Raw genomic sequence first — 27,207 nt, forward strand, 5'->3', positions numbered from 1 at the left:
AGCAAAGTAGTGGCTGCCTCTGTGCCCATCACTACAAGATGTGTCTCTTAAAGTGAGTATAATTGTCTGACTGCAGCAAGACCAAAACACAGAGGATATCATTGTGTATACGATGCAACACTGTAAAACACTTTATGGCATAGGCCATCCTTCATGGCTAGGGTGTCTGTAGGTGAATATTACTTCATTCTCTCCACTGTGATGGCATCTTTTATTGTATATGTTGCCCATAATATCACCACAGGGGCGTAGCAAGGACTTTTAAAATGGTGTGGGCCAAGGAGAACTCTTTAGGGAGATTCAGGGTATTCTTGTGTGTGTTAGGGGTGGCAGAGCATATTTCAGAGGTAGCCATTGCCATCCTGGACAACCCTCTTTCTGTGCCACTGTACTATTGGAGTATTTCAGTTAACTTTGAATAGTCATCTGATAGTGATTGGGCTAGATTTCCGTTAATCCCTTTTAGCTAGGGGGAAAAAAATAAAATGAAATGATGCCATACTCTTGGCTCAAGTTTTTGTTGAAAACACTAACATTTTTCTTCTTTTTTTCTTCAAAGCTGCCTTGTTATGCACCATAAAAGTTTTTGGAATAAATTACTGTTGTTGATTCATGAATAAATTTATAATTAACTAAGTGAAACATCTGTCAGTGAGGATTATTCATAAAGTAATTTCCATCTTTACACAGTACTGTAGTAGGCAAACCTGTAATCCTTTCCAGACATTGAAGATTTAAATCATTATATTTTGGTACCAGCGCATGATGTTGATGTGGTGTGGATGTGGATGTGATAGGAAGCGTTAGGAGGAACACACTGAGGTGGTTTGGCCATGTGGAGAGGATGGAGGGTGAAAGACTGACGAAGAGAGTGTATGTGAGTGAGGTGGAGGGGGGAAGAGGGAGGGGGAGGCTGAGGAGGAGATGGAGGGATGGGGTGGAGAGGTATATGAGAGAGGGGGGTGTGAGTTGGGAGCAGGGCAGTGAAATGGCGGGGGACAGGGCGACTTGGAGGCGAATTGTTTGTGGCCACCCCAAACAGGATTGAGGCGTCTGGCAATAGATAGATAGAATAGACCAGCGCATGATCTTGTTTTGGCTAAAAGCATTATGGAAGTTAGAAATAAGAGAAGCATTTCAGGGGAGAAACTGAGAAGAAGTGGCACATAAATACTAAATTGAGGTTGTGGAGAAGTTAGAGTCAGTGAACTGGAGCAAATGGATCTGCAAATGCTTACAGAGTGTCTGGGATTAGTAGCCAAGCCCCAGGCCCCTTTGCTACAGCTGGTGTAATACTGAACTGGATGATGGACAGATGGATAGATATTGCTTCAGTTCATCCATCCATCCATCATCCAATCCTACGTTGCCCCATGAGGAGCATAGGAGCCCAGGGCTAGGCAGTTGGTCCTGACATTTAAGATGAGAGTTTTAATTATTTATATGTTCAGAGATGGACCCCTTTATGTAGCAAGGTTTCTCCTGTCTATAACCTGACACCTATTGATCTATCTATTGCCAGATTCCTTGATTCCATAAGGGGTGGCCACAAACAAATTGCCTCCATGTCGCCCTGTCCCCCGTCATTTCACTGCCCTGCTCCCAGCTCACACCCCCCTCCCTCATGTACCTCACCACTCCATCCCTCCATCTCATCTCATCCTTAACTCAATTTAGAACATCATACATTGGTCCCTCTTTATTCAGAACTTTGTTACTTGTGGTTTCCCTTATTTGTGGGTTAGCTGATTGAAGTTGCAGTGTTTGTGTGTGTGTGTGTGTGTGTGTGTGTGTGTGTGTTTGTAAGAGAGAGAGAGAGAGAGTAGGGAAAGGGAGGCAGTAGTAATAGGAGATGGAACGTAGGGGAATTGGTGAGAGAGAGAGAGAGACTGACTATCTTATTCAACTTAGGAATTGGAGAGGCTATACACAGGCAAATGAGTCCCACCTTAGTATGATCGACCTCTTCTAATTTAAACAAAAGTACCTGACAGCAGCAAGACTAAGCTAAATAGGATGTTGTATGAATTCAAGGGATTAATAAGCCATCTCTAAATACAATACCAGTAGTTTAAGGTGTTTTTTGGGGTGATGTAATGACCTGTGCTGTTAAAATGTGAAGATACACGAAACAAGTATATTCTGGTGTCTGATGGTGATTTGAGGTACTGCAAAGGGTTGTTAGGTGGTTGTTAAGTTGGAAATGTGACAGCAAGGACTGGTTTATATAGACATGAATTATTTATGGATTTCACCATTTGCAGAGGTGCCCATTACGCATCTTGAAATGAACGGATCTTGAATTTGGCTCTCTGTTATCTGCTACTACTACTACTAATAATAATAATACTAACAGCAGTAGTAATCTATCTATCTATATACCGAGGCTGCTTCCCCCAAATAAACGGAGGTAGCTGAGACAGGACGACACACTCCCAATTTGCTCATCCACACACACACACACACATTTGTATCTTAGCCACATCCACCCCACGTTATTTTACAACTACCAGATAATTTTACTTGACTTGGAAAAGTTTCATAGCAGTGGAGGAATTTCTGAAGGCCATACGTATCCCCATCAGCTGTCCCTACGAGTCAACAGGTGGGTTGGTGGAGGGTTAGTCTCCCTTCCCGTAAAACAGCTAACACAAACACCCACCCCTTGTGGGTTTGTGGCGTCTGGCTATGGACAGATAGTTGTAAATATCTCTCCTTAGCTAAACCAGATCATATGGAAATAGCAGATATAATCCTAATAAAACTATCTTTGAAGGGAAGCATTGAGGGGTTTTGTAATCATGTAATGCTACGAGGGGTCTTGTTGCCTGCCCTTCGGCGAGTTGTTGCTCTGTTCCCCTGCCTTGTCACTGCCCTTTCCCCAGCTCACACCCCTCTCTCTCATATACCTCTCCACTCCATCCCTCCATCTCATCCCCAGCTACGTGTTATTCAGCGTAAGGATGGATCGATACCCATGAAGTGGTTGGTGGAGACTGTATTTACCCCCTCCAGTTTGAAAAGGTCCCCCCCAAAAAAAAAAAAAAATAAATAATAATAATAATAATAAATGAATTAAAAAAAAAATAATAAGATGGTGAAAGTACTATATGAAGTATGCTAAGTGCCCCCCCAAGAAAAAATAATAATAAATAAATAATAATAACAATAATAATAATAATAATAATAATAATAATATGGTGAAAGTAATATATGAAGTATGCTAAAGTCTCTCAGACCTAAATAAGAACATCTGTATATAGTAAAAATTTAAGTGTGTGGTGAAAAGTCTCCCTCATATAAATAAAGATGTTTGGAGACAGTTGAAATAATACCTTTAGTACAGTAAGCCTCCTTCTTGTAAATAAAAATGCTTGGAGATAGTAAAGATAAAGCCATTAGTAAGGGAAAGTCTCCCTCGTATAAATAAAGATGTTTGGAAATGGTTGAAATAATCCTTTAGTACAATAAGTCTCCCTCTTGTAAATAAAAATGCTTGGAGATAGTAAAGATAAAGCCAATAGTAATGGAAAGTCTCACCCATAAATAAAGATGTTCGGAGACGGTTAAAATAATGCCTTTAATACAGTAAGTCTCCCTCTCGTAAATAAAAATGCTTGGAGAGAGTAATGATAAAGCCTTTAGTAATGGAAAGTCTCCCTCATATAAATAAAATTGTTTGGAGGTAGTAGAAATAAAGCCTTTAATATAGTAAGTCTCCCTCTCGTAAAGAAATATGTTTGGGAATTGTAGAAATAAAGTGTGTAGTACAATAAGTCTCCCTCATATAAATAAAGATGTTCGGAGACAGATAAAATAATCCTTTAGTACAATAAGTCTCCCTGTAGTAATTAAAGACACCTGGAGATAGAAGTAAAAATAACTAACTGAACTGAAAGGGTTTAGATGCATGTTTCTTAACTAACATCCCAAACAGTAATACATTAGAGAACTTGCACCTGTATCCCCTTGAGGTTAGGAAGCTTTCTACACTCCTTCTTCTTTAACTTGGCCTAATGTTCTATCTCCATGTTTGAATGTTGAGTTGTAACAGTAGATTAACAGTAGATTTTGAATTTGGCTCTCTCTTTATCCATCTGTCCATCCATCATCCAAAATCTCCGTTTATCTTCTTTTTTTTTCTTGGAACAGTCTTGCTGGCTTCTGGTGTTTGGTTTCTTCTTCTGTGCATTTAAAAAAAAAAAGTGATGCTATTGATGAAGAAGTGTTGTGGAAAGGATATAGAGTCATTGTATTGTACTTTCTTCGACCAAACTACTTGAAATCAACAGGAAAAGGAAAAAATCTGGGCCAAGTTAAGGTGAAAGAAATATAGCACTCTCTATGTAATTCAGTTTGCATATTACGCTTCACTGTTCTCTTGTCCAGTGTGCCATTATAACATCAGCATAATTGCATAGATAACACATGAGATTTTTAAGGCATCATGCAAAAAAAAATAACATGGAAAGGAAGAGGTGTTATACTGTTCTCTAACTTGGCCCAAAATTACCACCTCTCCATCTTGAATGCTGAGACATAACATTAGATTGATGATTGGGTATTGCCAGTCATGAAGAAGTGCTATGGGAAAGATGTAGAGCTGTAGCATTATATTTTACTGCAGTTGTAATAGTAAATAAGCTACAAAAGGATGAAAGTCTAGGCCAAGTTGAAGTAAAAGGATTATAGCAACCCTCATAACTTAGATGCCACCATTTCTTACCCCTTTTGCTCTGGTTATACTTCAAACAAACTCTCATTAACTCTATCTTGGCCGTGGATGCAGGTAGGTTATGTAATTAGGCCCACAGCAGATGGTTATGTCCAGCTGGGGAAACTCCTTTTGGTTTACACAGTATCTATCTATCTATCTATTGCCAGCCGCCATAATCCCATAAGGGGTGGCCATTTGACTTTATTTGTTTTACGGGGAGGGGCACTAACCCTCCACCAACCCACTTGTTGACACGTAGGGAGCACGTATGGTTTGGACTCACCCAGCAGAAAACCGCCACCTGTCTACAGGATATCAAATGCTGAGATGTTAGAGAAGATGGTTAGTAAAATATATTGTCAGCTGGAAAGAAATGTTAAGGAAGGTGTGGCTGTAGTATTCTTCTTCCAACAAAGTGATAGCTAAAAAGGGACTCAAATCTCTGTCAGGTGTGCTCAGGCTGACTATTGCAGTGAAAGGTTGTGATGAGGAAGGATAGATTGAGATGGTTTGGGCATGTGGAGAGGATGGAGACTGACAGTTGGGTGCAGTGGGTGATAAGTGTGATTATCAGGGGTATAGTTGTGAGAGGCAAAAAGACCTGGGATGAGGTCTTAGAGTGTGACCTCAGGGATAAGGGACAGAATAGGGAGGCTGCCAGAGAGAGCAACATGAGCCGCCAGTAGGTGAAGAAGGACGATGCATACAAGCATATCGGAGCCTTTATAAACGACACGATTATTGCTACCAGATGATTTTATTCAACGTAGAGAATGGTTCTTGTACTGAAAGAGTTTGTTAATGCTGTATCAGACCCCTATAATTTCAAAAGCCTTAAACTGATTAAACTTAACAGGAGATGACAAGAATTTAAAAAAAGATATCCCAGTCCTTCGAATTCAAACTGATATCCTTAACAGTAAATGATATGACAGTGAGCATTGACTTTTGAAACAGTGAGCAGTAATTTTTGAAACAGTGAAACAGTCCTTATAGTCTGGCAGTCCCTCCAGAGTTATTATTATTATTATTATTTTTTTTTTTTTTATTTTTTTTTTATGATTCATGGTATTCAGCAGGGCTTTGTTACTCTTCTTCTTGTGGCTTCATTTCATCCATCATCCACCCTCCATTTTACTCATCACACTCATACATTCAGACCCTTTAACACACACACACACACACACACACACACACACACACACACCAGTATACTCATCTGGGTGGATACAGGTGGGGTGTTTAGGCGGTGGGAGTGGGGAACAATAACCGTCATCTTGATCACATATTTCATCAGCTTATATATTTTTTCTGTTTAAAGCTTAATTTTAGCTATGTTTGGCTTCAGAATTATTGGCTGTTTATTTTGCAACTGCTTTTTTATATGTACACGTTCTCAAAAAAGTATCATCCCACTAATGGCACATATCACTCTGAAACATGGACGAAGCATTGTGAAATATGGGGCATTCTGCGATTATGTGAAAACAGTCTAACTATCTGTCTATTGCCAGATGCCATAATTCCATAAGGGGTGGCCATTTGACTCTGAGTTATTTGTTTTACGGGGAGGGGCACTAACCTTCCACCAACCCACTTGTTGACACGTAGGGAGCCCATATGGTTTGGTTATATGGTTACCACCCAGCATTGTAAATGGTTTCCTGGCTTACAGGAATCCAGTAGGCTTGTCACTCAATGTAAAGCCACCTGAAAAGGAAAGAAGAGAAATAAAAAGTGACAGGAAAGATGGGAGAAATAGGAAGAGAGGAGGACAGACACAGAAAAAGAATGATAAAGGCTAAGGAAGAAGTAGGCAGCACTACATCAAGTGAGTGGATGATGGTCACCACCACCTACCACTAATGTAAAAACAGTATCTTTGTTAATTATTTGAATGTGAAACTGCCAAAAAAGAAATCACATACAGGGTGGTATATATTTTGAGGCACCAGATTTATTGATTCATGGGTCTGCAGAACTCACTCATTTTCACAACCATCATACCGTAAGAGCAGAGACTTTTTTGATTGTGTGTACTGATAAATTTCATAGGGAGTTATAGATGAGCTTTCAAATTTCAGTGCAGTAAGTCCTTGTTGTGTTGTATGTCTCTCTCTCTCTCTCTCAAATATCCTTTTTTGAAATTAACGTCACAGTAAGTTACATGAAGTTCTCAATAAAAGTTCCATTGCTACGTAAAAAGATGGTTTATCAATTTTTCTGAGCTTTATCAATTTTTCCAAGTTTACAGTGTTGGTTGTATAAAAAAAAACTGCAATAATTTGGAAAACAGTCCGAGATAATGTAAACTTACTGTATCGCGTTTTTCAGTATAACCTTTTTGGCAGTTAACATCATAGTAAGTTGCACAGATTCAATATAAAAGTTCCATTGCCACCTAGAAATATCCATCTGTCTATCTATAGCCAGACGCCGTAATCCCATAAGGGGTGGCTGTTTGTCTTGGAGTTAGTCGTTTTACAGGGAGGGGCACTAACCCTCCACCAACCCTTTTGTTGATGTAGAAAGAAGTCATATTAATTTTTCCCAGTTTACAGTATTCGTTGTATAATCCATCTATCTATTGCCAGACGCCTTAATCCCATAAGGGGTGGCCACAAACAAATTGCCTCCATGTCGCCCTGTACCCCGCCATTTCATTGCCCTGCTCCCAGCTCACACCCCCATCTCTCATATACCTCTCCACTCCATCCCTCCATCTCATCCTTGGCCTCCCCCTTCCTCTCCCCCCCTCCACTTCACTCCATGTACATACACTTTCCTTGTCAGTTGCAATATTTTGACAAACGTTTCTGGGATATAACAAGGACTTAGTGTAGTACATCCTAAGCAGTATAAGCTTTGAAAGAGACGCCTTTAAGCTTAAGGCATCTAAGCTTGGTGAATACTATACAGGACCCTATTCACTTAAGCATAAGAAATCATGTTGGCGTTTCTTCATAATCATTATTTTTCACATCATGTCTTATGGAGTGGAGAGGTATATGAGAGGGGGGTGTGAGCTGGGAGCAGGGCAGTGAATTGGCATGGGACAGGGCGACATGGAGGCGATTTGTTTGTGGCCACCCCTTATGGGATTTAGGCGTCTGGCAATAGATAGATAGATACTGGTAGATGTCGTAGCCCTTTAAGTACAGCGTAATTATATATTCTTACGAACAGATGATTTTATTTACTGTAAGATTGAATTCTCAGACTTTCATAGTTAGATACTGTCATTGTTAACCCACCTCACTGCTTGAAGTCCTTCCTAAATGGAATAAAATCACATGTTCATAGTAAAAAAAAAAATAATAATAATAAAAATAAAGATAAAGCAGTGTGTGTCATTGGAGTGAAGGGGTGAGCCTGTTAACTACATTTTTATTTAATTATTTATTTATTTATTTTTTGGTTCATGGTACTTGTAGACAATTTTATTCAACCAGGAAAGGATTTCTAATTGTCTATCTATCTATTGCCAGACGCCATAATCCCGTAAGGGGTGGCCATTTGACTTTGAGTTATTTGTTTTATGGGGAGGGGCACTAACCCTCCGCCAACCCACTTGCTGACATGTAGGGAGCACGTATGGTTTGGTTATATGGTTACCACCCAGCGTTGTAAATGGTTTCTTGGCTGGGAAGGAATTAATTAGGTTCGTATCTAACCCTTCCAGTTCAATAATAATATTACCCGTTGCATAAAGAATATCTGGAAATAGCAAGTATAAAATGGGATCTGGAAATAGCAAATATGAAATAAGGTCTGGAAATAGTAAGCATTAAATAGGATCTGGAAATAGCAAATATGAAATAGGATCTGGAAATAGCAAATATAAAATAGGATCTGGAAATAGCAAATATGAAATAAGGTCTGGAAATAGCAAATATGAAATAAGGTCTGGAAATAGCAAATATGAAATAAGGTCTGGAAATAGCAAATATGAAATAAGGTCTGGAAATAGCAAATATGAAATAAGGTCTGGAAATAGCAAATATGAAATAAGGTCTGGAAATAGCAAATATGAAATAAGGTCTGGAAATAGCAAATATGAAATAAGGTCTGGAAATAGCAAATATGAAATAAGGTCTGGAAATAGCAAATATGAAATAAGGTCTGGAAATAGCAAATATGAAATAAGGTCTGGAAATAGCAAGCATTAAATAGGATCTGGAAATAGCAAATAAAAAGTAGGATCTGGAAATAGCAAATATAAAATAGGATATGGAAATAGCAAGTATGAAATAGGATCTGGAAATAGCAAATATGAAATAGGATCTGGAAATAGCAAATATGAAATAGGATCTGGAAATAGCAAGTATGAAATGAGAAAATATTTAACAGAATTGACGAGGGTAACTGAGAAAAGCATAGCAAGAATCATAACAAACCATAAATTAACAAAGGATCAGATTAACTAAAGATCAGAGAGTGAGAGACTGATGAGGAGAGTGTATTAACTAAGGATCAGATTAAGTAAAGATCAGAGAGTGCGAGACTGATGAGGAGAGTGTATGTGAGTGAGGTGGAGAGGGAGGGAGTGGCCAAGGATGAGATGGAGAGATGGAGTGGAGAGGCATATGAGAGGGGTGTGAGCTGGGAACAGGGCAATGAAATGGCAGGGGACAGGGCGACATGGAGGTGATTTGTTTGTGGCCACCCCTTACGGGATTAGGGTGTCTGGCAATAGATAGGTAGATAGATAGATCAGATTGGTGAAGTGCATAGTAAATAGATTGAAGTGAGAAAAACTGGTACCAGCAGAAAGGTTTGAATCCGTTTTAAATACAGCCAGCCCTCCATATTTGCAGGAGATATATTTAAAAACTTCGTGCATCTGGTGAAAATCTGCAAACAGTTCGTGTCTCTACAGTGTGACCCCTTTCAGTTGTATTTTTTAACGTTTTGATTGCTTAAAAACTGATTGTATTGCCCCAGGTATCATTAAACATTACAGTCTTCTTTAAAGTGAATTTTGAAATGATTTAGTTTCCCATGAATGAATAGATAGGTAAAAATAAACCCATGAATGAACAGATAGGTAAAGAACGAACCCACGAATATAGAGGAGTGACAGTAATTTCAGGTTTTTGAATTGTGGGTAATTGTCACCTAAATTACCTCTGAACCTCCATGCTTGTAGTTGGGAATAAGTAGGGAGGAACTGTCAACTGTGAGCATACAGTCTATACAGAGTGGCCCCATGCATTGCACCCCTTGCATTTTAGCTGGCAAATTTGTGTATGTGGTGGGGAATGGCTCGTATCACTGTTATCGTTGTTTATCCTGCATCATTTTTTCCCATAACCCTTTTCATGCTTTTAAATGTGTGCTTTTTTACATCCACATTGCATGGTGGATTATAGTCACAGCACATGAGTCTGAAGTTGTCATTATTGTGCCCTGGCAATCTATCTGTAGACAGTGCATCCGATTTCGTATCATATTGTATTATACACGAATATTATTAGACACAAACATGTTATACATGAATCACACATATCATACACGAAATCAGACGCACTGTTGATGGGTAGGTTGCCTGGGTTCGATAATGACAATTTCAGAGTCGTGCCGCGCGACTGTAGTAATGTGTTGAGGCAGCTGAAGTATTTGCTTATATCATTACACTAAGCTGTGCAGTGTAGGACCACCCTTTTTAATCCCTACCATCATTGCATTACACTGTTTACTCCCTTGAGGCTTACTGTGTTTTAGAGCTGTCGTACATCAGTGAGCTTGTAGGATCACCAGATAAGAAGAGGCTGTAGTCATGATGAAAATAACAGATATCTGTTGTGGCGAGCTTATGCAGTACAAGAGTTGCCACAGTAATGATGAGTGGAGATGGCGTTACCTAGTAAATTAAAAAATAATAAGTGAAAGTGTTACGTGAGGAGTTACTGTACTTTTCATTTATAATTATCCCAGTTTTTTTGTGCTTTTGCTTGAGCCATAACTAGGCACACTGTAGTTGGTTCGTTCTGACCTGACAGAACCGGATTGTTGACACAATATGATTTTGGAGTAATGGTTGCGTGAAATTCAGTGAACCTTAGTTATGAGGCAGGCCTGAGTCTCCCTGGTTATCAGTCAGATTATCCCTCAAGTGTAATCACACTTGGCCATCAAATGAGCTAAAAGGAATTAGGGTCTTCGTCAGGTTAGAACAAACACGCTGTACAGAAAGTCCTTGGTGTTTGTAGTCTTTTCTTTTTTTTATGTTCTTTGTGCAGTAAAGTAAAAACTTGTTGCTTCATTGCTAACAGTGAAAGCTGATCTGCCAATTTCACCCAGTTGGATTAAATTGGGATAGTCATCCCTCCATTTTTGCTGGTGTTTGGGAACAAACATGTCTGTGAATAGTGAAAATCCATTTGTGAAATTGCCCTTATAAATAAGAACCCCCACAGTCTAAAAACAAAAGGCCATTGTAGTTCCCCAAAACATCACCAGCCATTAGACGCTGTTTGTTGAAAATGTATTTTTAGAAGATTTGGCAAATTATATTGTTAAATAATCACAAAGTTCATCATATATATTATATTTTGTGATGGTTTACTCGCTGGTGAATAAAGTCAAAACTGCAAAAATGTGGGATGACTGTTTTGGAAGCATCACAGACATATAATGAGGACTTACTGTAATTGAGGTTTGGCCATGTGGTGCTGACCTTGTGTGTGTTGTGTGCAGGGCTGCCGGCCACCACACTGGGCCTGAGTGCCGCGGCCACACCCTCGGACAACCCACTGGCCTCGTCCACTGCGGAGAGGCTGGCCCTGGCCGACCACATGCATCGGATGCAGATGATCAACGAAGTTCATGCGCACACTCACTCCCATGCCCACACCCACCTTCACCTTCACCCAGGAGGTATGATTATCCTGCCCACCTCTCATCCTGGACTAGCCTAGTTTTGGCCCATGCACATCACAAAGGATGGTGTAGGATTGGCCACTACCAGTTTACCCTATAGTACCCAGCCCTCATCGGTTTAGAATCCACACTTTGCAGAGAGATAGTAGGGGATTGGCTCCTACCATTGTACCCTCTGCCCCTTAGGTCATGTCCACACCAGATGCTTGCAGGCGAGGACTTTTTGGACAGGAGTTTTAATCATTGTAACCTGTACAAGTTGTCCCACTGGATGTATGGGCTTTTATGGGTTGCAGTGATGTTGAACTGCCACATACCGTACTCCACTAAATATTTGGTGTGGACACAGCCTAACCCCTCCATCCTGGTCTGTGGTAGCCTAACTGTGAGCCGTGTACTGTGATGGAGGTGGTGTGGGATTGATTGTCTCTGTGTTACCTTTGTTGTTTCATCAGTTTCATGCCCATCACATTTTTTTCCTTCCCTCTGCTTCTCATTCTCTCTTGAGCACTTCTTTAACACGTGTCTTGTGTCTGTAGGTGTTAAGATGGTGGGGAAGCCTGAGGTATGTGTGTGGAATATTCAGTTGACTCTTGTGTTACAGCTTAATGTGTCACAGATTTGTTTGGTAATCGGTCTTACAACCATCTTTTCCTTTTGTTAATTTTGCCTGTCTCGTCATAATAATTTCTTGTATGCTGTTTATTGTGTCTAATACGGACATAATGGTAATCTCTCTCTCTTCCACTTTTGATTGTATTCAGCCAGGGAGAGGCCTTAAGAAATTGGAGGATTGGGACATAGCCTTCATTAATTAGTTCAAAATGGGAGACCTTTCCAAAGTTGAATAAAATATCTGGACGTAGAAGTAAATGCAAAACTACTTAAGGTTGAAAATGTAAATATTGTGGAGGAATATTGATGATCCATGTACAAAAATAAACCACTGGGGTTGATTGGAGAAGGTAATATCATACAGAGGAATATTAATGATCTGTGGACAAAAATAAACCAGTAGGGAAGATTGGAGAAGTTAATATCATGGAGGAATATTGATGATCCATGAACAAAAATAAACCACTGGGGAACATTGGCGAAGTAATAACATACAGAGGAGTATTAATGATCCATGAACAAAAATAAACCGGTCGGGAAGAGGTGTTCGAGAGCTGCCTAAACCAACACAGATACAACCAATAATAAATGAAGGACACAGCCAAAAAACATCACAAAAGTTTCTGGAATATCCCATATCAAATACATCCGATCTTGTAGGAGTGTCGGTTGTTCTTGCTTGCTTAGTACAGTAGATGGTTGAGTGGTATGGTTTGGTGTGCAAGAAGAAGTATTTATTTCTCTCCTTCCTTTAGTTATTTGAATCCTGTTGACACTCATCGGCTGTCATTTGAAATTTGAATTTGGCACAGCATGCTTGTGTATTTGCATGAGTTGTAGACAAAAACAAAAATTGCATATGTACCGGTATAATTTTTTGGTTCTGTTTTATGAGATGGTTATGGGTTCGTGTGTGTGTGTGTGTGTGTGTAGCTTAGAGGGTGACATTATTATTATTACTATTATTATTGTTATTATTATTATTATTATTACTATATTAACCTGTAATTTGTGACTATATTGAGCACCTGGCCTTGAGTGCAGCATACCTTTATAGTTCAGACAAATTTGAATTCTCCACATTACAGATTTATACCTGTCAATATTTCAGTATTCCCTATCACATCCAATACCCATAATATTTGCATTTGATAATATAGGAAAATATAGATTGTATAGTACAGTATATACAGTATTTTTTTTTTTGTTAGAACAAATTCTCTGGTTCAGCACACTGTAATGCCAAAAGTACTGTACTGTATTGCACTTATTGGCGTAAAATTTAAACGCTTATTCTTCATCACATCCTCTATGAGCCAGTATGACCCAAAAAATCAATTGGAAATCATTTTTAAATATATATTTTTTTATTGCTCACCATAGGACCTCCAAATTTTCCCTGAGTTGTGATTAATGGGTTAGAGTAAACACTGAAGACATATAACAGTTTTTGTAATTAGTAAAGGAATAATTACATATTTGAATCCTCACAACAGTACAGTATATTTCATTTACTATAACTTGGTAGAGATTTGTGTCCATTTGCAGCTTGCTTCCATTACCTGAATGATAAAATAGGACAACACTAAGGCTCTACATCCCTTCCATAGCACTCCTTCATGACTAACTTCATATTCTGGTGTTAATCTCTTGTTACAGCCCAGCATTCAAGATGGCGAGATGGCAGTTTAGGCCAAGTTAAAGTGAACAGAGTGTAGTTAGTGTAGGGCCTTCTTGTGAGTTTCTTGCCTTCTAAACATTTTTTATTAATATTAGTTTATTTTTATTTTTATTTTTTTTTTTAACTTCAGTAGAAATGTGAAGAAATCATTGATGTTTATAAGATTTTTTTGAATGTTTTTTTATTTTCTTCTTTTTCATTTTTAAATTCTACAGCAGCAAAATCCATGCCGACATGTCAGCAAGTGGGTTGGCAGAGGGTTATTGCCCCTCACCGCAAAACAGTTAACTCAGAGACAAACGGCCACCCCTTATGGGATTATTGCATCTGGCTATAGATAGATAGATAGCAAATTCAACTCAGTTCAGATTTTATAGAGAGAGGGAGAGAGAGTTTTGTGTAATTTTTTCATTATATCACAGTAGCAAGGATGAGATGGAGGGATGGAGTGGAGAGGTATTTGAGAGTGGGGGGTGTGAGCTGGGAGCAGGACAGTGAAATGGCAGGGGACAGGGCGACATGGAGGCAGTTTGTTTGTGGCCACCCCTTTCGGGATTAAGGCGTCTGGGAATAGGTAGATAGATAGATAGATAAATTATAACTTCCTCTTCCTCTACAGCGGCAGCGGCTGGGTATCCACCTCGTCCACCCCTTGCGTTAAGGCCCGGTGACCCCCCTCCACCCCACTTCCCCCCAGGCTACCCCCCCCAGAGCCACCCCGCAGCTGCCCTACTCAGCCGACCCTACGAGGAACTGGCTCACGTATGTATTGGTGTTGTATAGTGTGGGGTTCCGTATTGTAAGTTTCTCTCTCTCTCTCTCTCTCTCTTGTATATATAGGTGTTGTGTAGTCTGGGGATTCCATATTTATTTCTCTCTCTCTCTCTCTCTCTCTCTCTCTCTCTCTCATATGTATAGGTGTTGTATAGTCTGGGGATTCCATATTTATTTCTCTCTCTCTCTCTCTCTCTCTCTCACACACACACACACACACACACACACACACACACACACACACACACACACACACACACACACACACACACACACACACACACACACACACACACACACACACACACACAAAACCCCCCACTGCCCAGTACTGTCTATCTTACATTACAGGGAAGGGCAGTTTGTTCCTGTGGCCTTTTTTCTCCTCTGATTCATGTCCCAATTGAGGTAAAAGACTTGCTTAAGGTCTCAACATGCCAACTGAATAGAGATATAGAGTTAAAGTGATGATTGAGGGCATAGAGTGATGATTATTGTTATATCTTCATCACACACGCACCTCATCTCATAACGCACTCATCAGGAATTAGTGAGAGAAATCATGTTAATCTGCAGCAAACCAGAGTTAAAAATCATCATCATCATCATCATCATCATTGTTTTTATCCTAGTCATTGCCATCTTCATCATTATCATCATCATTGTCATCATCATCATCATCACCATCAACATCATATCATTGTTGTTATCCTAGTCATTTCCATCATCACTATCATCATTGTCATCATCATCATCATCATAATTATAGCTTATCATCATCGTTTTGTTTTTATCCTGGTCACTGCCATCATCATCATCATCATCATCATCATTATATTTTATCCTCATCATTGTCATCATCATCATCATCAGTCATCATCATCATCATCAGTCATCATCATCATCATCATCATCATCATCCCAGCTCTGTTAAAAGATAGGGATGAGGGTACTGAGTTATATAATTTACGAACATTCCTTCTCTCTTTCCCAGCTCTCCGCAGCCCATGAGCAGATACAAAGACAGATGCTGATGGAGAGAGAGCGCTTTCCCCACCTCAACCCAGGAGGACCCTTTAGGCCTGAGTATGGTCACGGTCGGTGAGGGTAGGGAGGGGTGACCACAGCCTCCCTTTAGGGGCCACTAGCATAAAACGACACCAGGCAGAGATAGGAATTTATACAGTGGTCTATACTCATTTTACTCTAACTTGGCCTAAAATTGATCTCTCTCCATCATCAGTGCTGGGTTGTAACAGCTGATTAACACTGGAATATAATGCTCGTCACAAGTGCTACGGAAAGGATGAAGAGCCGTAGTATTGTCTTATTCTGCCCCTGAGCCACGTGGCATAAGCTGCAAAAGGACGAAAATCAAGGCCAGGTTAAGGTGAAAGGAGTATAGTACCGAATAGCGGACGTCGTGGAGGGAGAAGGAAGGTATATGTCTTGATGCAGTGAAAGAGTGAGGCTTTGTACCCCATAGTTTAAATTGAGTACTTGACCAGGGGGAAGTGAGGTATGGTATGCGTGTGTGGAAATACAGAAAAAGAGCTGGGACAACTTGCTACAACAGTTTAATACAGAATTCTTGACTTTGTAACAGGGAAAGGAAGGTACAGTATATATGTGTTGATGCAGAGAGAGAGTGTGGGGTATATGTGCAGTTGGAGTTGAAAGTTGGCTTAATATTTCATCTCCTCTACCTCTCAGTTCAAATTTCTGGTGTATACACTTTGGGAAAAAATTCACAGTATCTCACTCCTCTACGACTCACTTTAAATTTGTGGTTTATATAGAATTTGGGAAAAAGAATCACATAATATTTCACCCCTCCTCATATAATTGGGGAAAAATTCACTTAAAATTTCACCCCTCTACCTCTCACTTTAAATTTGTTTTATATATACAGTTGGGGAAAAAAATCACTTAATATTTCACCTTCTTTACCTCTCACTTTAAATTTGTGGTTCATATAATTAGGGAAAAAGTCACTTAAAAATTCACCCCTCATACATCTTACTTTAAATTTGTGGTTTATATAGAATTTGGAAAAAAGAATCACTTTATATTTCACCTCCTCTACCTCTTACTTTAAATTTGTGGTTCATATAATTGGGGAAAAATTCACTTAAAATTTCACCCCTCGTACCTCTCACTTTAAATTTGTGGTTAATATACAGTTAGAAAAAGATAAAATTTGGCTAATATTTCACCACTCCTATCTCCTCTTTTAATGTGTGGTTATGTGGGATAGAAATTAGCTCAATATCTCACCTCTTCTGGCTATCACTTTCCTCTGCTGGCTAATATTCTTGAGCTGAGAGAGGCATTGTTTGTTTCTCTGCCTGATGACTCCAATTGATATGATACTGCAGGTAGGAAAATACAGATCTGGCCCCATATTTTCTGGTTAGGAAGCTCTGTAACACCCTTTCTATCTATCTGTCTATTGCCAGATGCCTTAATCCCGTAAAAGGTGGCCACAAACAAATCGCCTCCATGTTGCCCTGTCCCCCGCCATTTCGTTACCCTGCTCCCTTTCCTAAGTGATTTATTTTGTTTATTACACCATTCTGTCCTCCTCAGTCTTATATTATTTTGTATATTACACCATACTGTCCTTGGTTGTCTTATATAAATTCTTTTAACTTTGCCACACTGCATAGATAATGTCCATCTATCTATCTATAGCCCGATGCCCTAATCCCACAAAGGGTGGCCGGAGACAAAACACCTCCAAGTCACTCTGTCACCCATCATTTGACTGCCCTCCCCCTAGCTCACTCCCCCCTTCATCATATAGATAATAAACAAAAGGATATTAACCAACAATATCCTTAATTAAATTGCCAAGGAAGAGGTGTTGGGGAGCTTCCATAAATAAGAGTACAAGCCTTAGTTATGCAGGAAATGAACTGGAACAAAAACAGTTTGAAATACGTTAAAATGTCAGATGTTCCGTAGACAAGAGAAAGTGGATGCCAAACACTCAGTACTTTTCGAAGATGATATAGAGAAAACCCAAAGAAAATTCCCTGTGTCTTTCATTGCCCCAAGAAGAGGCTGAAGGTCTTTCACTCATATCATTTCACCAGAACCATACACAAGTTGCCAACCTTTAACAACGTCATTCCAGAGGTGCACTGTATTTTGCAGTCTAGTATTGCCACTACCGAAGGATTTTAAAATGCGTTCAGAGAGGTTTTATTTCAGACTGGAGGAGCCAAATACAGTATAGTCTTCAGTAATCCCTTCACCATCAGAGGCCTGTCCTAAGTTAATTATAATTATCTGGAAACAGTGGAGAGGTATATGAGAGAGAGAGGAGGAGGCCAAGGATGAGATGAAGGGATGGAGTGGAGAGGTATATGAGAGAGGGAGGAGGAGGCCAAGGATGAGATGGAGGGATGGAGTGGAGAGGTATATGAGAGAGGAAGGGGGAGGCCAAGGATGAGATGGAGGGATGGAGTGGAGAGGTATATGAGAGAGGGAGGAGGAGGCCAAGGATGAGATGGAGGGATGGAGTGGAGAGGTATATGAGAGAGGGAGGGGGAGGCCAAGGTTGAGATGGAGGGATGGAGTGGAGAGGTATATGAGAGAGGGAGGGGGAGGCCAAGGTTGAGATGGAGGGAAGGAATGGAGAGGTATATGAGAGAGGGAGGGGGAGGCCAGGGATGAGATGGAGGGATGGAATGGAGAGGTATATGGGAGGGGGGTGTAAGCTGGGAGCAGGGCAGTGAAATGGCGGGGGACAGGGCGACACGGAGGCGATTTGTTTGTGGCTGCCCATAATGGGATTAAGGCGTCTGGCAATAGATAGATAGTAGGAGTAAACCAGGAAAATAAGTCACTGGTTTTAAGGAAATAAGCGGTGTTGCCCAGGGAGTAGATTTTCACTTTGTTATCTACTGTTTTCTTCAGCTTAGGGTAGACTTTTTGAACTGAGGGGTTAGAGGCAGCCTGAACAAGAGCACACAGAGAGTACATACCTCTGTCAGGGTAGAGGTATTTACTCTCCGAAGGAACTAGCGAGAAAAACACAACACCAGATTGAAAGGGGTTAGGAAATAGTATACACAAAGTTAATATATGTTTTGTTAGTATTTTGTGTCAGTAATTATGTGGGATTATTGTTTATATCATAATGCAATTAAAACTGGTATGATTGTGGAAATATTATCTTTCTTCATATGTGGAAATTTTATCTCCCCTGATATGTGGAAATATTATTGAAATTGGTATGATTGTGGAAATATCATCTCCCTTCATATCTGGAAATTTTAGCTCCCTTGATATGTGGAAATATTATCAAAATTGGTATGATTGTGGAAATATTCTCTCTCTTCATATGTGGAAATAGTATCTTCCTTGATACGTGGAAATATTATCTTAAACTCTTTCAGTGAGATGGAATCAAGATCAAAAATTTGCCAACATTTCCCTACTGGCCATGGCATTGGAGTATGTTAGGTGGAATGTTTATACGAGAGACTAATATGACCAACACAACAAAAGAGTATGAGGAAATATGACTGACACAGCAAAAAAGCATGAGGAAGGAGGATACACAACAAAAGAGTATGAGGAAATATGACAGCAAAAAAGTATGAGGAAAAAGGATACCAGCTGTTATTTAAGGAGGAACTAGGAGAATAAAACACAGTGCCAGCAGGGGAGTGTTGGGGGAGTTTTGATCATGCTAGTACAGGTGGGTTCTTTATAGGAGCATCCACTATACTGTACAGGAAATGGTGATACAAGATTGGGCAATTTACCCAAATCTGGTGATGCGAGCACGATCAGCCTCACCCCATTTTTCCTCTGTGTTATGGTCTCTGTTATACGAGTTTTGGCTTTCACATTTTTCACTCCGTTATACCAGTATTCGCCACATCAGCAGTCCTCCATTAACATATCCCACTTGTATAACAGGACCTGCCTGTACAGTATAGTTGAAAGTTCTTGTATATTGCTGTGCTTTAGAACTAATTAAATGAGATACCTACCCATCTGATTACAGGTATAGCTGATCAGAAGCTGTGGTGGCTCAGTGGTTAGCGTACTCACCTACTGATGCATGAGCCCAGAGTCTTAGGGTTGAAGCCCACGCCGTGGCGGACACATAAAGTGGGTGCTGGTAATATGTCCTTTCATATGCTTGCATATGTTTGCACCCTGTCGGTTGTACCGATGACATATACAGACTGACACACACAAACATAGCCACTACAACACTGCCACTTTCACATGCAGTACTCTTCCTACAGACACCCCTTCCCTGTCACAACTTGGCCAGTATGGGGAAGGGTTAATTCTGGCTGTCACTTTCTATGAGGAAAAGGTCCGGTCCTGCAGTGGACTTAATATAAATTGATACAGATGCAAATTGATGATTGGTTAAGGAAGTTTACAAGAATTCGTTCACTGTGGTGGTCATATTTTATTTTATTCTTGCTGTAGTACCAGGTGTTTTTATTCAGTGTATGAAGGACTGCATATAGTAATGGAATTTATGAATGCTGTGTCAGGACTCTCGAGTTCAAAAGGTCTGTCCAACGCTGAATAAAGTTGCTAGGTAGTCGGAAGAAAATAAAATACGAATCATTGTATTGAATGAGTTAACTCTTCAGTACAACAACACACTCTATATTTTGCTCTTTCTTTTCACCAGATTATTTAATTGAGCTGAGGAGAGCCTTTGCGGATAGGGAAAGGATAGATGTAGCAGTAGTTAACCCTTCCCTTGCTAGACATCTTTCCTTTCACTGAATAGAGCAGTTAGATGCAATGAGACTGACGAAAATGAAGTTCTTGGCCAAAAAGGTTAAGTGTTGATAGGGTTTGGGGAAATTTTCAACCCTTTCACAGTTGGTGGTGATCTTGATTATATATATTATTTAGGTTATTTTTGTTATTATTATTATTATTATTATTATTATTATTATTATTATTATCATTATTTCACTCTCATCTTAAATGTCAGACCAACTTGCCTAACCCCGGGCTCCTATGCTTCTCATGGGGCAACGTAGGGTTAGACGAGGATGGATTATTATTATTATTATTATTATTATTATTACTATTTGTTTGTGGCCACCCCTTACCGGATTGAGGCGTCTGGCAATAGATAGATAGAGCCTCGGGTGAACACCGTGAAGGGACAAAAATGGGGTTGGCTATCACAGTTACAGAAGTGCTAGTGCCGTAACAAATGGTAGACAGAGCTTCATATCAGCCTTGTAATGTGTAGAGAAGTTTGGACATAATTTAGTGTAAGGAATTTTTTTGTAAGGTTTAGAGGGAGGGGGAGACAGGATGAGGTGGAGGGTTGGAGTTGAGAGGAACATAAGGGAGGGGAGAGTGAGCTGGGGGGAGGGCAGTCAAATGGTGGGTGACAGAGCGACTTGGAGGCGTTTTGTCTGTGGCCACCCTTTGCGGGATTAGGGCGTTGGGCTATAGATAGATAGATAGATTTCCCATAAGTACCATGTCTGTCTCAATAGTGAAATTAAGGAATATTTTTGTCAGTTTTAGTAATACAGTGGAACAGCATCACCAGAATTAGCTCAGTAGTGTTTTATTCTGTGTTTGTGGAAGGGAAAACGTAGGTAGCACAGATGTACGTTTGATGATGAAGACTGAGAAAAGAGGGCTGTAGTGTTAGTGTAATGTTTTATCATTCATTCACTCATTCATCTAATCCAGTGTTGCCCCTTGAGGAGTGTAATCACCTAGAGTTATTCCATTATCATCATCATCATCATCATCATCTCATTTATTATCATCATCATTGTCATCATCATCATCTCATTTATTATTATCATCATTGTCATCATCATCATCATTATTGTCGTCGTCATTTATCATCATCATCATCATCATTATCGTTGTCGTCATTTATCATCATCATCATCATCATCATTCATCAGTCATAAGAATCCATGATATTTATTAGATTTCCTTCCACACTGTAATATTCAGCACCTTCCATATGCCCTGTCTATTTATGTAATATTATGCTTTTCACTCATAGAAGCCATTAATATATAGATAGATTTCTTCCCTATAGTATTTTCCTCAGTATCTTTCTATCTCTCTGTCTATCTATTGCCAGACGCCTTAATCCCATAAGGGGTGGCCACAAACAAATTACCTCCATGTCGCCCTGTCCCCTGCCATTTCACAGCCCTGCTCCCAGCTCACACCCCCATCTGTCATATTCCTCTCCACTTCACCCCTCCATCTCATCCTTGGCCTCCCCCTCCCTCTCCCCCCCTCCACCTCACTCACATACACTCTCCTCGTCAGTCTCTCACTCTCCATCCTCATATTTAGAATGAGCATGGAGATTTTATAGCATCCCGTCCTCCATTATATATTTTCCCTTCTTATACTTTGTCCTCTGATATATCCTCCCTCCCCCCCCTCTTTTTTTTTTTTACCATGTGGAGAGGATGGAGAGCGAGAGACTAACGAGGAGAGTGTATGTGAGTGTGAGGTGGAAGGGGAGAGAGGGAGGGAGAGGCCAAGGATGAGATGGATGGAGTGGAGAAGTTTATGAGAGAGGGGTGTGTGAAGTGAGGAAAGGGTAGTGAAATGATGGGGGACAGGGCAACATGGAGGCGATTTGTTTGTGGCCACCTCTTACGGGATTAAGATGTTTGGCAATTGGTAGAGAGATTGATTACTCATTGAAATAGAGACTGTTCAAGATGGCAGAGGAGGTTGTGAAGCACCTCATTGTTAGGGATTTATTTTGCTTATTACACCTTACCATTCTCTTGTATCTCTCTATCTATAGCCAGACGCCTTAATCCCATAAGGGGTGGCCACAAACAAAGCGCCTCCTTGTCACCCTGTCCCCTGGCATTTCACTGCCCTCCCCCCAACTTGCACACCTCTCTGTCATATACCTCTCCAATCCATTCCTCCATCTCATACTTGGTCTCCCCCTCCCTCTTCCCATCTCCACCTCACTCACATGCACACTCCATGTTAGTCTCGCTCTCCATCCTCTCCACATGGCCAAACCACCTCACTGTACAGTATTTCTCCTAACACTTTCTATTATCAGTTGTTATAATATCAACACAGTTTGTATCAGTAACACACAAGAGGATATTCATGTGTAATGTGCAAAATAAATCACTTAGGAAGAGGTGTTAAAAAATTACCAAAGCCACATATCATACAACTTCAAGAAATAAAAGGAAGAGAGTTGCCATAATCAATTTTTAACATAAGTAATGTATATTTCATTGAAGAATACTATACTGTTATCAGACCATTTGCATTACCACTCCCATTAACACACACTCAAGCTCCTGTGACTCCCTCTCTGTATAAAATCATCAGGTATTAAGTGTGCAGTGAGGTTGGATGGTGAGGATATGGAGAATGTGAGTGCATTCAAGTACTTGGGTAGTGTGATGAGTAAGGATGGAACTTTGGGGGATGAAGTACGTGAAAGGGTACAGCAGGGAAGAAAGGGGTAGGATCTCGGAGAAGCCTGAGAATATGGGGACAAAATTAGAATCCTGGAATTTGAAGGGAGAGCGGGGTAGGATCTAAGAGAAGCCTGAGAATATGGGGACAAAAGTAGAATCCTGGAATTTGAAGGGAGAGCGAGGTAGGATCTCGGAGAAGCCTGAGAATATGGGGATAAAAGTAGAATCCTGGAATTTGAAGGGACAGAGGGGTAGGATCTAAGAGAAGCTTGAGAATATGTGGACAATATTATACCAGTACATTTGAAAGGGCTGCAGTGCTGGTTTGTTGTTGTTGTTGTCCCTGTGTAATGTGTTCAGACATGCCTTTGAGCATTTCTAAGACATTGTACGAAGCTGTGGATTTGTAGACACCTCATGTTGAGCTACGATTATGGGTAAAACTTTATTTGTGTTAGAGTATCGTCATCTTCGTCATCATCATCATCATCATCGTTGTCGTAGTCTTCGTCGTCATCATCATCATCATCCTACCTTTATCCACATTAGAATATGACTTTTTGTAAACGGATATTGAATTAAGTACTACCCATGGGGACTTTCCTTTTTAGTAAACTGAGAAAGAAAATAGTGTAATAATAATAATAATAATAATAATGATAATAATAATTTCCATCCTCATCTACTGCTGAGATTTGAATATGAATACTTGACAGAAATGTTAATAAGTACCCTCCCTCCTCTTGCCCATCCCCTCCCTCCCTTCGTAATTCCACCGATCTTGGGATAGTGCAATGTTATATCTTTTTGAATGGCCTATGCAAGTTATACCCAAGATTCAACAGTTTTTAGCTATATACCTGTACTGTGCGTTAATTTTTCATCTGTGTAATATATTTGATGTGAAAATTAAGCATATTTGAGTCCTTTCTGTATATTTGACATGAAAATTTGAATATTTGAGTCTTTTCTTAAATGGCCTATGCAAGTTATACCCAAGATTCAACAGTTTTTAGCTATATACCTGTACTGTATGTTAATTTTTCATCTGTGTAATATATTTGACATGAAAATTCGCATATTTGAGTCCTCTCTCTTCTTAAATGGCCTATGCAAGATACTCACCTCCAAGATTCAACAGTTTTTATCTATATACCTGTACTGTATGTTAATTTTTCATCTGTGTAATATATTTGACGTGAAAAGCATATATGAGTCCTTCACCTCATAAAGTTTGGCGATATATGGTGATGCACATGGTTGCACAGAAGAGATATAAGGCAACAAATGCAAGTATATTTCTGCACATAAACACTGTACATAAACCCAGTAGTTGATGTAGGTGGACAGAATGAGATGTTTTATCACCTGTAAACATATCAAGGAGCAGACAGTGGTGGGCTGGCTAAGGCTTGCTCCACAGTGTTAATTCATTTGCATCCTATCACGATTCCCAACACAGTAATATTAGGAGGTATGGGGCTGGGTACTGTTTGTGTCTCAGTGAAAAGAATGGCTGGCAAGGCAAAGTTGACTGGAGATGCACTCAAACCTCAATTTAAGGGACCTCCATTTAAAGGATTTCGGATTTAAGGGACTCCATGTGCTGCCTGACAAACGGACAAGACCATTCAAAAATTATATGTAATGTCTAGGTTATACACGTTTCTTTATACAGTACCGGTAAAATAATATAATCATATAAATAAGTAAGATAAGTGAAACAATCATTGCATTTCATAATAAGATTGTCTTTATATGTGGTAAAACAATGGAAATTTTCAAGTAAGGGACATTTTCAAGTAAGGGACAAGTTGATTCCCCATTTAGTCCCTTAAATTGAGGTTTGAGTGTATATGGAACTTACCAGAGCTCTCACGGAAATGATTCCCCTGTATGGTAAGCTTTTTGAAGGTATGGAGTTTCCTGAGAATCAATATTAGGAGGTATGGGGCTAGGGAGTGTGTGTGTCTCAATGAAAAAAAAAACTAATAAGGCAGAGTCGACTGGAGAGAGATATGAAACTTGCCAGAGCTCTCACAGAAATGATTCCCCTGTATGGTAAGCTTTTTGAAGGTATGGAACTTCTTGAGAATCATTTGTATCGCAGTGAAAGTGTCCCCAACAGTAGTAAGCATCCCACTGAAAAGACGCACTGCACATGGAAGTATGCAGCTCACCTTTGGCAGTATGAAGCTCACCTTTGGAAGTATGAAGCTCACCTTTGGAAGTATGAAGCTCACCTTTGGCAGTATGGAGCTCACCTTTGGAAGTATGAAGCTCACCTTTGGCAGTTTGAAGCTCACCTTTGGACGTATGAAGCTCACCTTTGGAAGTATGAAGCTCACCTTTGGAAGCATGAAGCTCACCTTTGGAAGTATGGAACCCACCAGGAATTATTTGCATCTCTGGAAAAAAAAAGATAAAAAAAACAGTGTCTTCGGAAAGGTATGGAATGTCACTAAAGATATTTGGTAATCTCTTTATTTATGTTAATGGTTTGTATACTGGCTTACATCATCACCGAATGGGACCGAGATAGCTTAAACCGAGGAATGAAAGGAGTGAGAGAGGTGCGGAAATGTGGAAGTGGAAGCGGAAAGAAATGTGAAGGTGTGAAGGATGGGACTGAGGAAGCATGAACAGGAGTGAAAGGAGTTAAAGTGGTGTGGAAATGTAGAAGTGAAAGTGGAAAGAAATGTGGTGTGAAGGATGGGACCGAGAAAGCATAGACAGGAGTGAAAGAGGTGTGGAAATGTAGAAGTGAAAGTGGAAAGAAACGTGGTGTGAAGGATGGGACCGAGAAAGCATAGACAGAGGAGTGAAAGGAGTGAGAGAGGTGTGGAAATGTAGAAGTGAAAGCGGAAAGAAATGTGAAGGTGTGAAGGATGTAAATGGTAGATTATTAACCCATGGGGATGAAGTAAGGACCAGATGGAAAGAATATTTTGAAAGCCTGACATGAACAAAGAGTAGTGGCTGTGCAAGGGGCCATAATTTGTAGCAGCCAGATTCACTTTCTTTGTATGACTGTAGCAAGTGGAGTGACAAGCATTGATAGTTACGGTTATTTTCTTTTCTTTATTGGTTTATTGGTGGCTTGATTGCATTTTACTAAACTGTGCAGATTGATAGCTACAGTTATTTTAATTCAAAGTCTTTATCCATTTCCTTGATTAGTTTATTGGTGACTCGATTGCATTTTACTAAACTGTGCAAAATTTTACAGGAAGTGTGCATTAGTGAAGCTGAAGAAAGATGGTAAACAGAGGGTGGTTCTTAAATTTTGCATCCCAGTTTGTGTGTCTTGGAGGGATGGCTCAGTCTGCTGGTGTGGGTGTGCAAGTAAATATTGGCAGCTTTGTGAATTCTCTTTTTAACTATGCCATCAGTGTATGCATAAAAACAGACACTATTTTGCATCAAGAGGTTGTGGGGAAGTGGAAATGATGTCGGGTAGACGCTAGAAACCTCCCAGCAACACACAAATTGAGTTGCCTAATATATGGACTGTGCTGTACATTCTTTTTATTACAGTATTTATTTTTTTAGGAAGCCCCCGTACTTTTAGCCCTTTAGTCTTGTTATGCTATTTTTATTTCTCACTGTCTCCATTTGATTTCATTCACTTTAAAAATTCCGAGCTTAAGGGGTTGGATATAGTGTTCATTAACCCCTTCAGTGTAAGAGGCTCATCATCATCATCATCATCATCATCATCATCCAGGTCTCCTTTCCCACCTTAGGGCAGGGGGAGGAGTAGCAATGTCCAGACGGCCAAAATTTGACCAATCCATGGGGCCACGCTTCCATTCACTGATCATTCAAGTCCCCGGAATCCTGGCTCTATCTGATATGCCAAAAACATTCACCACATTTTGTAGCTTCACATAAACGTATCCGATACTGAATAAAATCACCTGGGAGCAACAAGACACAGCTAAAAGTTGTCTCAATTGTAGGGGTTGAACCTCTTTAAATTTCCTCCTCTCTTTGGTTTGGTGTATTAATTTATTCTTGCCATCTTCATACAATTTTCAGCTTAGGATAGAGTTTCTGAGCTGGAGGGGGCTAGGTTCATCTTTCCC

General features: G+C 39.9%; 1 protein-coding gene across 1 annotated transcript in view; it reads left to right on the top strand.

Annotated features, from left to right (window-relative positions):
* Gug (arginine-glutamic acid dipeptide repeats grunge) overlaps positions 1 to 16,242 on the top strand; it is a 40,385-nt gene extending 24,143 nt beyond the window's left edge. The window contains 3 exon segments of the mRNA XM_080281841.1: positions 11,417 to 11,596; positions 14,482 to 14,657; positions 15,664 to 16,242. Of these exon segments, the coding sequence (XP_080137967.1) occupies positions 11,417 to 11,596; positions 14,482 to 14,657; positions 15,664 to 15,774 (467 nt within the window). The 3' untranslated portion in view covers positions 15,775 to 16,242.
* The last annotated feature ends 10,965 nt before the right edge of the window (positions 16,243 to 27,207 follow it).

Source organism: Coenobita brevimanus, chromosome 11 (genome assembly GCF_032717465.1).
Source record: "Coenobita brevimanus isolate Jiangsu-jjx chromosome 11, ASM3271746v2, whole genome shotgun sequence".
In the NCBI taxonomy this organism is placed as follows: Eukaryota; Metazoa; Arthropoda; class Malacostraca; order Decapoda; family Coenobitidae; genus Coenobita; species Coenobita brevimanus.